The sequence below is a fragment of the Paramormyrops kingsleyae genome, chromosome 3 (genome assembly GCF_048594095.1).
Source record: "Paramormyrops kingsleyae isolate MSU_618 chromosome 3, PKINGS_0.4, whole genome shotgun sequence".
Classification (NCBI taxonomy): Eukaryota; Metazoa; Chordata; class Actinopteri; order Osteoglossiformes; family Mormyridae; genus Paramormyrops; species Paramormyrops kingsleyae.
This window is the reverse complement of record NC_132799.1, coordinates 42,524,634-42,538,465: the sequence shown is the minus strand read 5'-3', so window position 1 is coordinate 42,538,465 and position 13,832 is coordinate 42,524,634. Positions and strand designations below refer to the sequence as shown.

Sequence of the window (13,832 nt, the reverse complement as noted above, 5' to 3'; positions counted from 1 at the left end):
CTCTGTGCCTTTGTTCGTGTTTTTTTGTTTTTTTTTCTCCTCTCTTTCCTTCTTTCTCTTTCATTTCTCTCCCTACCCCTTTTCTTCACTCATTTTCCTAATCTATCACTCCCTTCCGGGCAGCACGGCAACTGGAATATTTTACATGTATTAAATAAGATCAAATAAATATACAAATAAAAAGATATTGACCAACATGAAGGGCCTATACAGAGTTTATAGAGCCCCTCATGGTAAAGCAAATATGTCTGACACAGCAGTGCATTCAGACCATTATTCTGCTTGCGAAAGCTGTCGGACAGGACACATTTAAAAAAAAAAAAAAAAAAAAATTAAGCTCAGTGCAGGCTTCTCTAAGAATCAGGCCTCAAGTGTCCTAGTCCATACTATTACTGGGAGGTCTGTATGACAAGAAAAACAAATGTGGTAAATCTGTTGCTTGAGGGCCAGTTTATACTCAATGCTCATGCATTGTGGCTGCCATGCATATTCTGTGTTCATTCCATGTGCATGTAGAATTAATGCTATGCATTTGCAAAATGAAGTAGCCCCAAAAATCTTGGGGGAGGTATGGTCACCTTTTGTCACGGGACTATTCGTTCATATAGGGTACAGTTAGTATTTAAGTTCCATCTAATTTTTTTTTAAGATTGAGTGGCCAGAAAATATTGAAAACTGAATATTTTCAGAGGCAAGAGAAAAAAATTCCAAGCACTATACTGCCTTGTGTGCAGTGTCTTCAAAATTTTATGTTAGTTTAAGTTTCTTCTGCTTCCAAATTCAGTCTGAGCTAGGAAAGCAGTGTCTCATGTACAAAGTACAGTGAAATTCTTACTTGAATGACTTCTCCACAGATTCCAGACAATTAACAAGATGCAGAGTTACAGTACAAATAATACTAAGTAGGGCTGGGTGATATATTAATATTGACATTGGAAGTTATGCACATGCAATTCTCACAGTTGGGTTGAGATCAGGCTTTTGCATACCTTCATACTGTATGTACATTATACTGCGGTTTAAGTTATTTTTGTAAGCGATGTTTTTCAAATAGTTCTGGGATTTAAAAATCTTGGTGATAAAATTTGCTAAGAGTGGGGGTTTTCTGTGTCACTAGAACATTTATATTCTGTTACAGAAAACAAAACTTAGCATGTTTTGCGATTTTAATGATAATTCTTTTTCAAGTATATCTGGTATTTGTTTAAAATTAGTATAAAGCTTGCCGCCACTGCTTTTGCCTGAGCTCTGCATGCACTTTTCTGAGCCTATCATTTTAATCCTTGTTGTTTAAATCAGTCATATATGTGTTTGTAAGAAATTGATTTATTTTGAACTCCTTTTTGCTTTATAAATATTGCAATATTTATCAGAAAAATTGATTTTTTCCAATATCGTGCAGCCATAACAGCAAGTACAAAATACTAACTACTATGATATATCTAGCAACATTTAACATGAGATAGTACAACAATATGACAGAGCAAAGTACCAATATGTGGCACAGTGGGTAGAATGTAGAGAATGCTGCAGCAGTACTTACAGAATTAGCAACTCACTGTGGAGGTGGCAAGTGTAAAACGTTTCATACCACAACCTCATGCAAACAAATTAGACCAGAAACGAAGGAGCTGACAAAGATGGGTCCTCTCGTGCTGCCCCTGGTGGACATAACTTTTAATCTTCAATTTTGATGTAAACTACACATATAGGTATGAGCAGCAACACTGCTAGCATAGCAATAGCATGCGTAAGCACACATATTGCACACGTGGAGTATAAACTGACCCTTAGAGGGCACAGCTTTTCGTATGAGTTGGGGGGTTAGAAAAGGACTTGGGTTGCCCCATCTACTGGTATGTGTTAGCCCACTCATCCCCATGGTGTCTGGCCCACAGTGGCCTGCACTGATGCTGCAGTCCAGGCTCTTGTCTGATCGCCCAGTCCTGCTGAGGCTGATGTGGCCTGGGAAGGGGGCCCAGCTCAGACCAAGGCTTTATCATGGCCCAGAATGCAGAAAATGGATAAACACTAGAAGGGGGCATCTAGAGGACTTCCTCAGCCCATGGTGACAAAGTGTCCCCCACCTTCACCAGATGGGAGGGAGGGGTTGCCATAGTGATGGCTTAGGGCAGAGGAGAGCTAAATGCCCCACTCTGGATTACAAGCAGGCCACTTAAACAAGCAGGAGCCCAGATAACTTGGAAACCTGAGATCAGTAAGTGCTGGTTCTGAGTGTCGCATCCCCCCAAAACCTAGCCACTTCTCCCCCCTCCAGGCTCACATGGATCCACTTGATTTCTTTGGATTGTAAGTACACATGTTTTTGCAAGTTTTAAAGACACCATTTTGGTTGCTTGAACCAGATAACTTACCATGAGATTGTTTACTTCAGTAAAGTAATTATGAGGCAAGCTGAGCTGAGCTTCCCTCTTTACCTGGCCCCAGATTTAAAGACTGCCATCTGTTTGGCAGCTGTGTGTTTTCCCCTTAATTTCAGCTCTAGCGATCTCCAAAGAGACCACGCAGCCCAGCAAACACCAGCTCATCTCCAGAACAGACCATGGTTGCAGGTCCACTCGCATAAAGAGTGCATGAGGCTAGAGTCCCCTCTGTGGCGACAAGGGGAACAGTCACACCTCGGGAGCAATCCATTAGCAGAACCTGGAGCAGCTAACAATTAGTGCTGCTGTGAGATGTTAGAACATGGTCATACTGACCTGGCCGTAGGTTGGTGTGACAGTAGTGGATCCTGGGATCTGAGGCTTTCTTGGAGGGGAAGGGGGTTAGCTTCACTGCCGGCAAGCGGGTAGGCAGGCACTCCCTCCCACAGGTGTTGCACACTCACGGCCTGTGTGTAGGTGTCGGTGTGCCCTGTGTCTGTACTCTGTGCAGTAATGATGGCTGCCGTTGTCAGCAGTCCTGCTGTGAGACTCCATACAGTAATCATCACAGTCTATTGTTTCTCTCTTCCCCTCCCTGTTGCCTCCCCCCCACTATGTTTTGCTTTCTGGCTCTTTATCCTTTTTTCCTTATCCTTCTTATCTCTGTCTTCTTCTTTCCCCTTTCTCCCTTCCTCCTTTACCTCTGTCTATTCCCCACCCCGCCACACACAGCAGCCCTGGCCCAGCGGTACGCAGCAGATCCTCCTCCCCCCAGCGTGGCAGCAGCTGGCCCACCCCTCGGTGCCGCATGCCACCATCATCCCTGATGCCATGGCGACCGCGCAGCCGCTGGCAGGCTGGAGGTAGGAGCCTGCCCGCGGGTCAGCTTGCACAAAGGGAAGGGGGGGGGGGGGGCAAGAGGAGAAGCAGGGAAAGAGATAGACATCACGGGGGTGCAGCACATGCATCACATTTCCCTTTAGCCCCCTTGTGATGGAGAGAGTACTAATCAACAACCAGGATTGAATTCAGATAAGAGGGGGAAGATGTCAGACCCTTGATTTTTTAACCTAAATTACCTCAGGAAATAGCCGGACGAGTGGGAAAAAAATAAACCTGCACATCATATACAATGCTTTGGTATAATCAGCTAGAATATCCTAAAAATGTATGTATGTGTGATATATATATCTCCTCCTGACCAGCTTTGATCCCAGAAAGACAGCCTGAAACCTCATTTGTTTTGGATACTCTCTGAATCTGAGGCTAAAGTTCTCTGCACTGCCACCTTGTGGTTACTGTGTACAATAGGATTTAGATTTTTTTTTTACCTCTGGAGAGGGCATTTTGTTTCAACCACAGAATGCTTCACTGGCTGAATATCTTTACAGAGCTGATACAGGTTGGGGCTACAGTGTGCCCATAGCCAGCAGATAATATTACTAGTCCATTCACCATATTCATCACAATATGCTTCCTGTTTTGCATATTAAAAGTAAAAGTTGAAACCTGATGTAGGATAAGTTTGACATTACAGCATTTCCAATGTCCACACTGTTGCATTACAGGAACTCCCATCCACACAGTAGTCACTACAATCCCATAATGCAGCAGCCGGCCTTGCTCCCGGGTCATGTGACCCTCCCCTCCAGTCAACCCCTGAATGTCGGTGTTGCCCATGTGATGCGACAGCAACCAACCAGCATTTCCTCTTCAAAGAAAAATAAACAGCACCAGTCTACGGCCAGGTGAGGGTGCCGTGTTTCCTTTTACACAGCTGGACCTTGGAAGGTTTTCAGAGGTATTCAGCTAGGCTACCTGACTGCTGCTTCCCACACTGCCAAAGAGAGGTTCTTAAACTGCACTTCTGTACCCTGATAAATTAACATAATTTGTTCTTGCTTGCTGTAGCAGCAGAGCACGCTGTCATATCGAGTGAGAGGATGAGGAGGGAGGAGCATGAGGAGGGAGGATCTCTCTGATCCTTCCCTCCTCATGATTTCACTCTGCACAGAAAATTGAGCACATCAAACATCCAGGGCTATCATCCAGGGCTATCAGTCAGTAGCAGTAATTATTATTTAGTAGTTCAGTAGTATAAATACTTTGTGTATTCCCTTCTTAGTGGTAATGTAAATACTCTGATATACTCTCCCAAGAGGGAGCAAAAATAGTCTTGTATATTGCCTCAGTGGTATATATACTCTGGTATACTATCTCAAGAGGCAGCATAAACACCCTTGTGTATTGCCTTAAGGTACTGTTCCACTGCACCAGGTGCCGTACTTTTGCTACCTCAGAAAAGTACCAAATGTACTGTGCTTCAAGATGTTGGTTTTCTACTGGTGTAAAAATTTGTATTGCAGTTGAATAACATCACAACACAAGGCAGGGTATTTTGTGCTGAATTAGAGTAATGGCTATAGTATATTATAAGGCTGGGTGATGTGTGATAATACCAGCTTTGCATGTACTTCACATGCAAATTTTACATCGCAAGGACCGAGTGAGCTGGTATGAAATCATACTGTCCAGACATTATAGTGTGGGGGGGTTAGTTTCACAAAACATTTTGACTTTGTCACAGGAAATAAATTTTAGCAAGCAATGTAAATGTAATTGTTCCTATTCACAGGGCTAGACATAAGGATTTAGGAGGGCACAGCCACTTTGGCCTTGGCTATTCATATTTTTTCTAGGGCACAAGGCCATTAAGCCTGGGCACAAGGCCAAAATCTGGAGTAAATTAGCTAGTGTGCAGTGGTATTGTTTTTTGTGAAGTCATTGACAAATTAAAAATTTTAATTTGAAAAAATGTTTTTTTCATTTACTTAAATTTCATAGGACACCTCGGGCCTTGTGGAGGAATTTTATTTCCATAAAGGATGCATTTTTTTATTTTCAAAAAAGCAGAAACTTTCCAAAAAGGCATTGGGCCAATACTGAGTCACTAATTACCAATTACTGTAATTACCAAGTTTAGACAACCTACGCAATACGACCTTCGATTTGAGACAGAATATATACAGTATATATATTTATAGATATATATATAGCTTTATTTCAAAAAACAAAATCCAACAATAAAGGAGCCGTCAATATTTTTGTATTTGTTTGCTCAGAACACCCGTATTCTTTTAGTGTACATGACAATTGACTTGACGTTCGTTTTTTGCACACTGCACGCTACCAGTCCTATATCCTCCCAGCAGAGCTTGGTACTTCTCTGAGTCAAATCTGCTCTGCCTCGGCAAATGTTTTTTTACAACACCATCTGACACTTACCTGAACGAAGTAGATAATTTGCAATATTTTGCGGCAGTAGCCGCGAGTTCAGCTTGCTTTCTTTTACGTTCTCGATCTTTGCGAGGCATGGTGACAGCATAAGCAGCAGACGACAACTACACGATGATTACCGAAGAGGACACCTATCTGTTATTCGGAAACCGTCGGATGGCTTTTCCAATCAAAAAACGTAACCCCCGATGATGCACCATTGTCATTGCTGTGGCTCCATAGTAGGCTGGACGATACATACCGTACCAGCCAATCATGCGACGAACACATGATCGTATTAGTCCAGAATTCATTGCGGTTCATTCAGTAGTTGGGAATTACGAGATGTGCGGGTCGACCTCGTTTCTCGTATCGAAGGTTGGGTTCGGGTTCAGTACAGATGCATCGATTGTTGACGAGGTAAAGTGGACCCTGTCGTGCGCAAGTCTTTTGTGTAATGAACGTTACTTTCGGTAAAAAAAGGGGGCATACGGCCAGACAAACATTAAAGGCAGGCCAATCTTGGCCGTAAGGTACTTCAATTTTGAGGAGGCGTGCGGCCAATTTTGAAAGGCACGACGGCCATTGGCCGCGGTGCCGCGGCTTATGTCTAGCCCTGTATTCAGGATTATATAATTTATGTTTAAAAATCAGTTTAAAGTTTACCACCGCTGCTTTTGCATGAGCTCTCCATGCACATTCTGAGCCAATCGTATTCATTTTCATCATTGGAGTTTAAATCCCTTGAGAAATGTATTTCTTTTGAACTTACTTTTTTTGCTTCATTTATATAGTTTATAACTTTTTTCCAAGATGACAATTTGTATTTTCAGCAGCAGGCAATTGACATAACCAGTCAACGATGAACACGTCCCACCTCAAAGTACCAAAAAAGTACCCCCCCGGTTTGGTACTTTTGGTACTGGAACTTTTGGTACTGGAACTTGTCCAGAAGCCAATGGAAAAGGGAAACCATCAACACTACTGTACCAAAAGTATGATACCTGGTGCAGATGAAAAGTGCCTTTAGTGGTATAAATACTATTATACTGTCTTAGGAGTTGGCATAAATACTCAGGTTTGCAGTTATGAGAGCATAGATAATCTGGTATAGTGTCTCAACGTAAATAAAAAAATTTAATTTCTCCTTTGTTGTGGTTTTCTGTTGCCCTATCCCCGCAGGAACGCGTCAGCGTATGAGGTGACGTCCTCGCAGGCATTGCCCTCACCCCAGCGCTCCAAGCGTGTTAAGGAGAATACGCCACCCCGCTGTGCCATGCTCCAGAATGGCCCACCCGCAGGCTGCGGCCCGTCACTGGCCTGCAGTAGCTGGGGAAATTCGGCAACCAGTAGCACGCAGGATCATCAGCAGCATCCAGCTGCCCCGCCCGTGGCCCAAGCCCTACCCCCACGCCAGACCATAGTCATCCCCGATACGCCCAGCCCCACCGTCAGCATCATCACCATCAGCAGCGACACTGACGAGGAGGATGACCAGAAGCAGGACACTTCCAGGTCAGAGAACAACTCCAGCAAAGGCTTCTGTGATTCTGAATCTGAGAGCCATATTTCCAATTTTAAAAATAAACTCATAAAAGTCTTCTCTGTGGGGGCCATATATAAAACATTTGTCTTTCTCCAGACCTCACCTTTTTTTTTTTTTTTTTCTAAGCTACACAGTGCAGTCTGCTTGCATGGGTCATATCAGAATATCATTGGATGATTCCTTCTTTTTGATATAGTCATTGAGGCTTCTGGGGAGCTTGCTTTCACAGTTGCAACACTTCCAGTGTGTGACAGACAGCGATGGTAGGCTGCGATTGATTCTGCTGGATGGATTGCCACGCCCACCCCATGCAAGCCCTTCCAGCTTGTCTGCGGATTACCTGCCATATCATGCCTGCCTGACCTGGTTGCCTCCTTTTCTCCCTCCAGCACAATGTCTAAGCAGAGGAAGAACGTCATCAGCTGTGTGACAGTGCATGACTCCCCTGTCTCGGACTCCTCAAGCAGCAGCAGCAGCCCGTACGCTGTGGAGGCCCAGCCGACCAACGGCAACAGCCTCGACTCCAAAGGTGCCCCGCTGGACAACTGCTGCAACGGCAATCCCCGTACCATCATCGTCCCGCCCCTCAAGAGCCAGTCTGAGTCACTGGCCCAGTGCGAGCGTCTGCTGCCAGGTGAAGCCCTGGGGCCTGATGGGAGGGCAGTTGGGGAGGGGGGCAGCACAGGATTGCTTGCATTAAACGGGGCCCCTGGGTTGGTGTTTTATGCCGGTAGCCAGGAATTACACATTCAGGTTCCAGAAGGAGCTTTGCTGATTGAGTATAATTGTAAGTTTTCAAATAGAAAAGATCAGCTGGCCGAACTGCATCATGCAGTGACTAAGGGTGTGCTCATACTAGGAGAACTGTACCACGCCCAAGCATGTTTGAATGCCAAAGTACAGTTCGTTTGACTAGTATGATCATTCTGTACCATGCCCCGGCCTGCTTGAAGAGGTGGGCTGGGGCAAGTTTCAGCTGGAGTGGGGCGCAGTACGCCTAGTGTGATTGCTAACCGTGCCCAAATATGAACACAGACATGATGTCAATGATGCCACTGCACAGTTTACACTGCATGTGAACTGGACCCGAAAGGAACGGATTAATTGGCGACAAACAAACATTCCAGCAATGTTGCAGTGTTTGCTGGAATTTTGGGCAGATGAATGTATCCAAGAACAACTGGATGCAACACCCAAAATCTCTTGAGATTTCATAAAATATGAGACTGTCTTGGGTATGGTGGTGTAGTGGTTAGCACTGTCACCTCACACCTGTGGGATTTGGGTTTGTGTCTCTGCCAGGGTTCCGTGTGTAGAGTTTGCATGTTTTCCCCATGTCATCGAGGGGATTCCTCTGGGTACTCTGGTTTCCCCCCTCAGTCCAAAAACATGCTGAGGCTAATTGGAGTTACCCAATTGCCCGTAGGTGTGTGTAGGTGAGTGCATGGTATGTGAATATGTCCTGTGATGGATTGATGCCCCATCCTGGGTTGTTCCCTGCCTTGCACTCGTAGCGTCCGAGATAGGCTCCGGACCCCCCGCAACCCTGAACAGGATAAGTGGTTCCAGAGAATGGGTAGATGGATGAATGAGACTCTTCTTATACATGCAGCGTGACTAAATGAAAATCGCTGCATGGCATATTCTATAAATCCGTAAGAGGGCCATGTGCCATCGTGCCCAAAACGACTCCAAATAAGCCGTAAAATAAGGATAATAATCATAAGCATCATTGTGCTGTGCAGTGGCACTTTTCTTTCTATGGTTTCTTCAACACAAAAAGTTGACGACAATGAAGAAAGCGTGCTTGGGCCTAGAACATTAATTGCTATGTGACCGTCATGCCAATGGGGGAGTGTGGAGGGGGTACAGTCATGCAATCGGGCACAGTATGAAGCAAACGGGCCAAGTGTAAGTATGCGCTAAATTAACTTAACTTATTTCTTGTTTTGCAGAAACAGCTACACACCAGGGCTCTGCTTACAAATTCAAATCCACCAATGGGGCAGCAGCTAGTGGTGGCTCCTCTTCTGGAAGCGTGACCGGTGGTGGGCCTTTACGGCAGCAGCGCCCTGGGCCACACCACTTCCAGCAGCAACCCCTCAACCTCAGCCAGGTGAGACTGGGCCATGTGTATGAATGAGCAATTAGGTCCCTATACAACAATATGGACGTAACATGAAATAGCAACATTGTCTGCAAAAAGTCCCCCTAGTAATAGCAATCCCCCTGTGCTGGAAACATCCCACTGCACAAATCCCCCTCTTTGTGCTGGATCTTTGTTCTTAGGAATCTGCAAGTAAGAATATTTTTATTAGACTATTGTTTTCATTATCTGTTCAAATGGTGTGGGAATGAGACTTAATAGCACTACTGAGGGCCAATGAAAAACTACTGTCTGTGTGTGTTTATGAATAAACTTGTTTAATACAAAATGTTGTGTTAATAAAAAGAAATTTAAAATAGGAAAGCAGAATTCAGTGTGCAACACATCTCTGCCCCCCCCCCCCCAGCAGGCACAGCAACACATGATGGCTGAGTGTGGCTCTGCCCCCCGGCGACAGCAGGCCTACATCGCACCCACCCTGTCGGCCCAGGCCCCCTACTCCTTCCACCAGAGCAGCCCCTCCCGCGCGGGTGCCGTGCACCTGCCTGGCCAGCCTCACTTGTACACATATGCTGCCCCTGCTGCCCTGGGGTCCAGTGGTGCTGTGGCCCACCTGGTGGGTCCCCAGGGCTCAGCCCGGCATGCTGTCCAGCACGGCGCATACCCTGCGGGCATGGTGCCCGTAGGCATGGGCCACCGTGTACTGCCCTCACCCACCCTCCACCATGGCCAGTACCAAGCCCAGTTCACCCACCAGACCTACATCAGCGCGTCTCCCGGCTCTGCCGTCTACACTGGATACCCCCTGAGCCCCACCAAGGTGAACCAGTACCCGTACCTCTAGACCCAACACTGGAGCCTGACACCCTGCTGCTCAGCCCCCCAAAGCCCTGCTCCTCTCCCTGCAGAGAAGAACTCCAGCACACTTGAAGACAGTGACAGAGATGACCACATGGGGGAAGGGGGGTACCGTTAGGATTTTTCTTTTAAAGCTGTTCTGCCATATTTCCTGTAGGCCTCTCTGCCTGTCCATGGCCATACGGCATCGTTCTCAGATTCTATTCCCTGTCCACTTCCCTCCTTCCAAAAGCGCCTTGGAGCCTAATAAAAACAGATGAGAAGTACAGGCCTCCTCCGAGGACTCTCTCGCCGGATACAATCCCCCAGGGGGGGAGAGAGGAGGCTCCCTGCTGCTCAATGCTGGCAAACTAAGGATGGCCTTGAACTGACTTAACCTTTTCCAAAATCCTCCCCCCCAACCCCATGAGTGATCAGCTGGAGTCCCACTGGAAGTGCAACGGCGTGTGACTGACAGATTCTGCTAGTGTGTTTATAGATTTTTTTTTTGCTCTCCCCCCCCCCCTTTTTATTCACTTCTGGGAAAAACATAGGTTTGTTTATTTTTACGTTGGTGGGGGGGTGGGGAGGAGCTTTTTAGAATGTAGCAGTCTGCATCCTTTCATTTTGTGAAGAATTTAGATACCTGTAGTTATGTTAGTCTTCTCTCAATGTAATTGCACAGTGGTTATGAGAACATAGGCATGTACTACGTGGTCGTGTGTGTGTGTGCGTGCGTGCATGTGTGAGTGAACATGTACGTGTTTTACGAGTGTGCATGTGTGTGTAGTCTGACACCTTTAGCACCTTGGTGCAGCCCTGACCAGGCTTAGTCTTAGGTTTTAGCATTGTTTCCTCATAGTGCCTTACAAGTATATGTGACGTGGTTTAAAGTTTACTACTCTGGAACCTCTACAACCAACAGAGGCTCGTCTGAGAGACGGATCCTCAGCCCGATGCCTGCGGAGAACCTGACCCAGCCATGACTTCCTCCCATCTTGCTTTACCTAGCTTCACGAGCCGACCGCTTAGCTGTCTGGCATATGATTAGGTTCCTTGCATCTGTGTGTCTGACCATAACCTGAAGTGAATATTTATGTTAGGTACTGAACCAAAGTCATGTGTATATGTGTATATATACTCTGGATGTAGAGTAACTGTCGGCCTCAGCTAACCTCATCTAATGTTGGAGCAACAAGCAGTGAGGAAACAGCATTTTAGATGTTCATAAAGAGGGTGCGTATAATAACAACTATGATAATAATAGATTATTATTATTCTAACAAGAAAAAAAAGAACAAATTTGTATGCCGATGCACAGTGGGTGAGGAGTGCAGGGAAGTTAGGGGGGGGGGTCTTGGGGGGTCTTTCCCCACTAGGGACACTGAAGGTGCTTCAGGGTGGGCTGGAGTGAGGAGCCTGGAGCGTTTTTGTAGGAATGGTGCTGTATCAGAATGGATGGGCGTGGCATTGAGGGTGACACAGAGGGGTTACCAATTTTAGAGGCATTGAGGCTGGCACTGAGAGGACTGGGTGGGTCACCAGGCATGACAAGAATGTGACTGTGTGCCCCCTCCCCCCAAAAGGGGCTGAAAGTCTCTTCATGGTCACGGTTTCTGTGCAGACTTCCTGAGGACATGGACAAGTGAAGAAGGGTCGGCAGGGTGTACTCCCCACCACAGCTGCCCCCTCCAAGTGGTATTCTTCCATTTCGCATTATGGCAAATGTTACTTGTGGTTAAAAACAAAACATGTTGCGTTGCTGTTAGAGATTGTCACCATGTTCCTGTCAGAGCTGGGTCTGTACGTGTCTCCCCAGTTCTGAGCAGGGATGGCTTGGTTTCCAAGAAGTGCTGTGGCTCTTAAGATGCTAGAATGTTCCGGCAGCAGAGATAACGAGAAGGTAATCATGAACTTACTGTGTGAAACATTCCCTTGGGGCGTGCGTTCGTGTGCGTGTGTGTGTCTGTGTGTGTAGCACCTGGACTCTTGCCTCAGCCAATGAAGGGAAAAAGATATGTGTGACTTTTTGCCTGCTCTTCAGTGTCCTTTTTAACTGCTGTCTTGCCAAGACCACACACAGCCCAAGGAGAACATCACCCTACGTGTGTGAGTGTGTGTCTGTTTGTGTCTGTCTGTGAGAGAGACCCTAGCAGTTCAAGCACAGGAGTAAATACATCTGCACAAGTCTGGCTGCTACAGAGAGTCTTTCTGAGAAGGAGCCATCTGCCTCTCCCCTATTTATCCTGAGCCCACCAAAGAAGCTCACCATAGTGACAGTCTTGCCACTCCCTCCTTTTACCACAGACACGCCTGAGAGAAACGTGCTCACTTTATATGAAAAATCATGTGTCATAGGCTTTGTGAGAAATGAACCTTTCAAACGATGTCTTGCCAATACTTTCTCATAAGGTGCAAGTGTATGTGAGCAGTGCCAGTGCACAAAAACACACACACACACACACACACACTCTATAACTGTCTTCAATGTCCAAATTAGAGTTGCCACAGATCGTTTTTATTACAGTAATCCCATTTTAATAATGACTGCTTTCCTGGTTTTAAGGTCAACTATCACGTGTCCACAAAGCACCTCACTTAATCTCTATGAAGGAATTCGGCCATGGTGTTTATCTGTGAACCTTTCACCAGTGTTTCATTCTGGATGTACTGTTTTGTCAGTACAGTATTTCACTGTTTATATGTGTCTCATTTTTAAGGTTAGCATACCATAGCTGTGACCTCTGGGGGTGGAGGGGGGGTTGAAAAGAAATACCATTTAAATAAAACTGTCACATTTCACAGAAATCTTGAAAAATCTGAACCTGGGAGTTGGCGAGAGCTTTGGTATGTTCTCTTTTCGATTGGTAATGTCTGGTGTTCACTTTAATAGCATTTGCCATGCATCTGTGAAAGGCTGTACGTTAACTCACCGGAAGAACTAAACAACCAATAAATGATGTTAGTGACCTTCAGTGTAGTTTCTATTATAGTCAAAGAGTATACACATAAATGTTCTATTCATTTCAAAACATTTTTGTTTTTCTTTTGAAGTTTCATAGCTGGAATTAAACTTTACTGTGGATAGGCCTTTTGTATCCCTAATGGCAAGTATAACTGAATTAACTGACTCTGTATCTAGATGTTCGAAGAAAGAAAAAAATATGAAGATTGCTTCTGTGTTTATTATGTTTACAATGTACAGTTAGGTAGACGCATGAGTCGTTTTCTCAAGAGTGAACTACACTGTCTGCAGAAGATTCAGAAACATAATTACCAATTGTACTTCCCTGGGCTGACATGCTCTGTTCACAACTGTGTATGGAATATAAAAAAGAACAGAGTCCTTTCAGCGTGCTTTGAAGTAAAGTCCAGCCCCTTAAAACCAGTACTTACTGCCTTCCAGATGATGAACTTTACTTCCAAAGCTTTGAGGTTCAAATAAAAGGCTACTTTTTTTAAGGGTCTCTTTGTATAGCCTGGTTATTTTATTATTCTGCATGACCAACCAGCTCCCAGCTGTCCCTTAACACCATCACAACATACACGTTTTTAGGTTCAACATTCCCAAAATATTTCTCCACATGATAGGAGCTTGAAACAGTCCATCTGCTGCATGTGTGACAGCAGGACAGGCTCAATCATGTAGCTGAAAAGCAAAACTGCTAAAAGAGGCACATTA

The 13,832-nt window shown here is 45.3% G+C and overlaps 1 protein-coding gene across 14 annotated transcripts in view; it reads left to right on the top strand.

Moving 5' to 3' along the window:
* Nucleotides 1-11,412, top strand: part of LOC140588323 (homeodomain-interacting protein kinase 2-like) — a 60,538-nt gene extending 49,126 nt beyond the window's left edge. For 8 of the 14 annotated variants that reach the window (XM_072710333.1, XM_072710338.1, XM_072710339.1 and 5 more), the window contains 6 exons: nucleotides 3,117-3,247; nucleotides 3,953-4,132; nucleotides 6,843-7,175; nucleotides 7,596-7,840; nucleotides 9,162-9,322; nucleotides 9,720-11,412. In XM_072710333.1, coding sequence (XP_072566434.1) covers nucleotides 3,117-3,247; nucleotides 3,953-4,132; nucleotides 6,843-7,175; nucleotides 7,596-7,840; nucleotides 9,162-9,322; nucleotides 9,720-10,157 — 1,488 coding nt within the window. In that variant the 3' untranslated portion in view covers nucleotides 10,158-11,412. The remainder of the gene's footprint in view (nucleotides 1-3,116; nucleotides 3,248-3,952; nucleotides 4,133-6,842; nucleotides 7,176-7,595; nucleotides 7,841-9,161; nucleotides 9,323-9,719) is intronic. The other 6 variants (XM_072710340.1, XM_072710341.1, XM_072710329.1 and 3 more) reach the window with 3 other exon arrangements.
* Nucleotides 11,413-13,832: the final 2,420 nt, after the last annotated feature.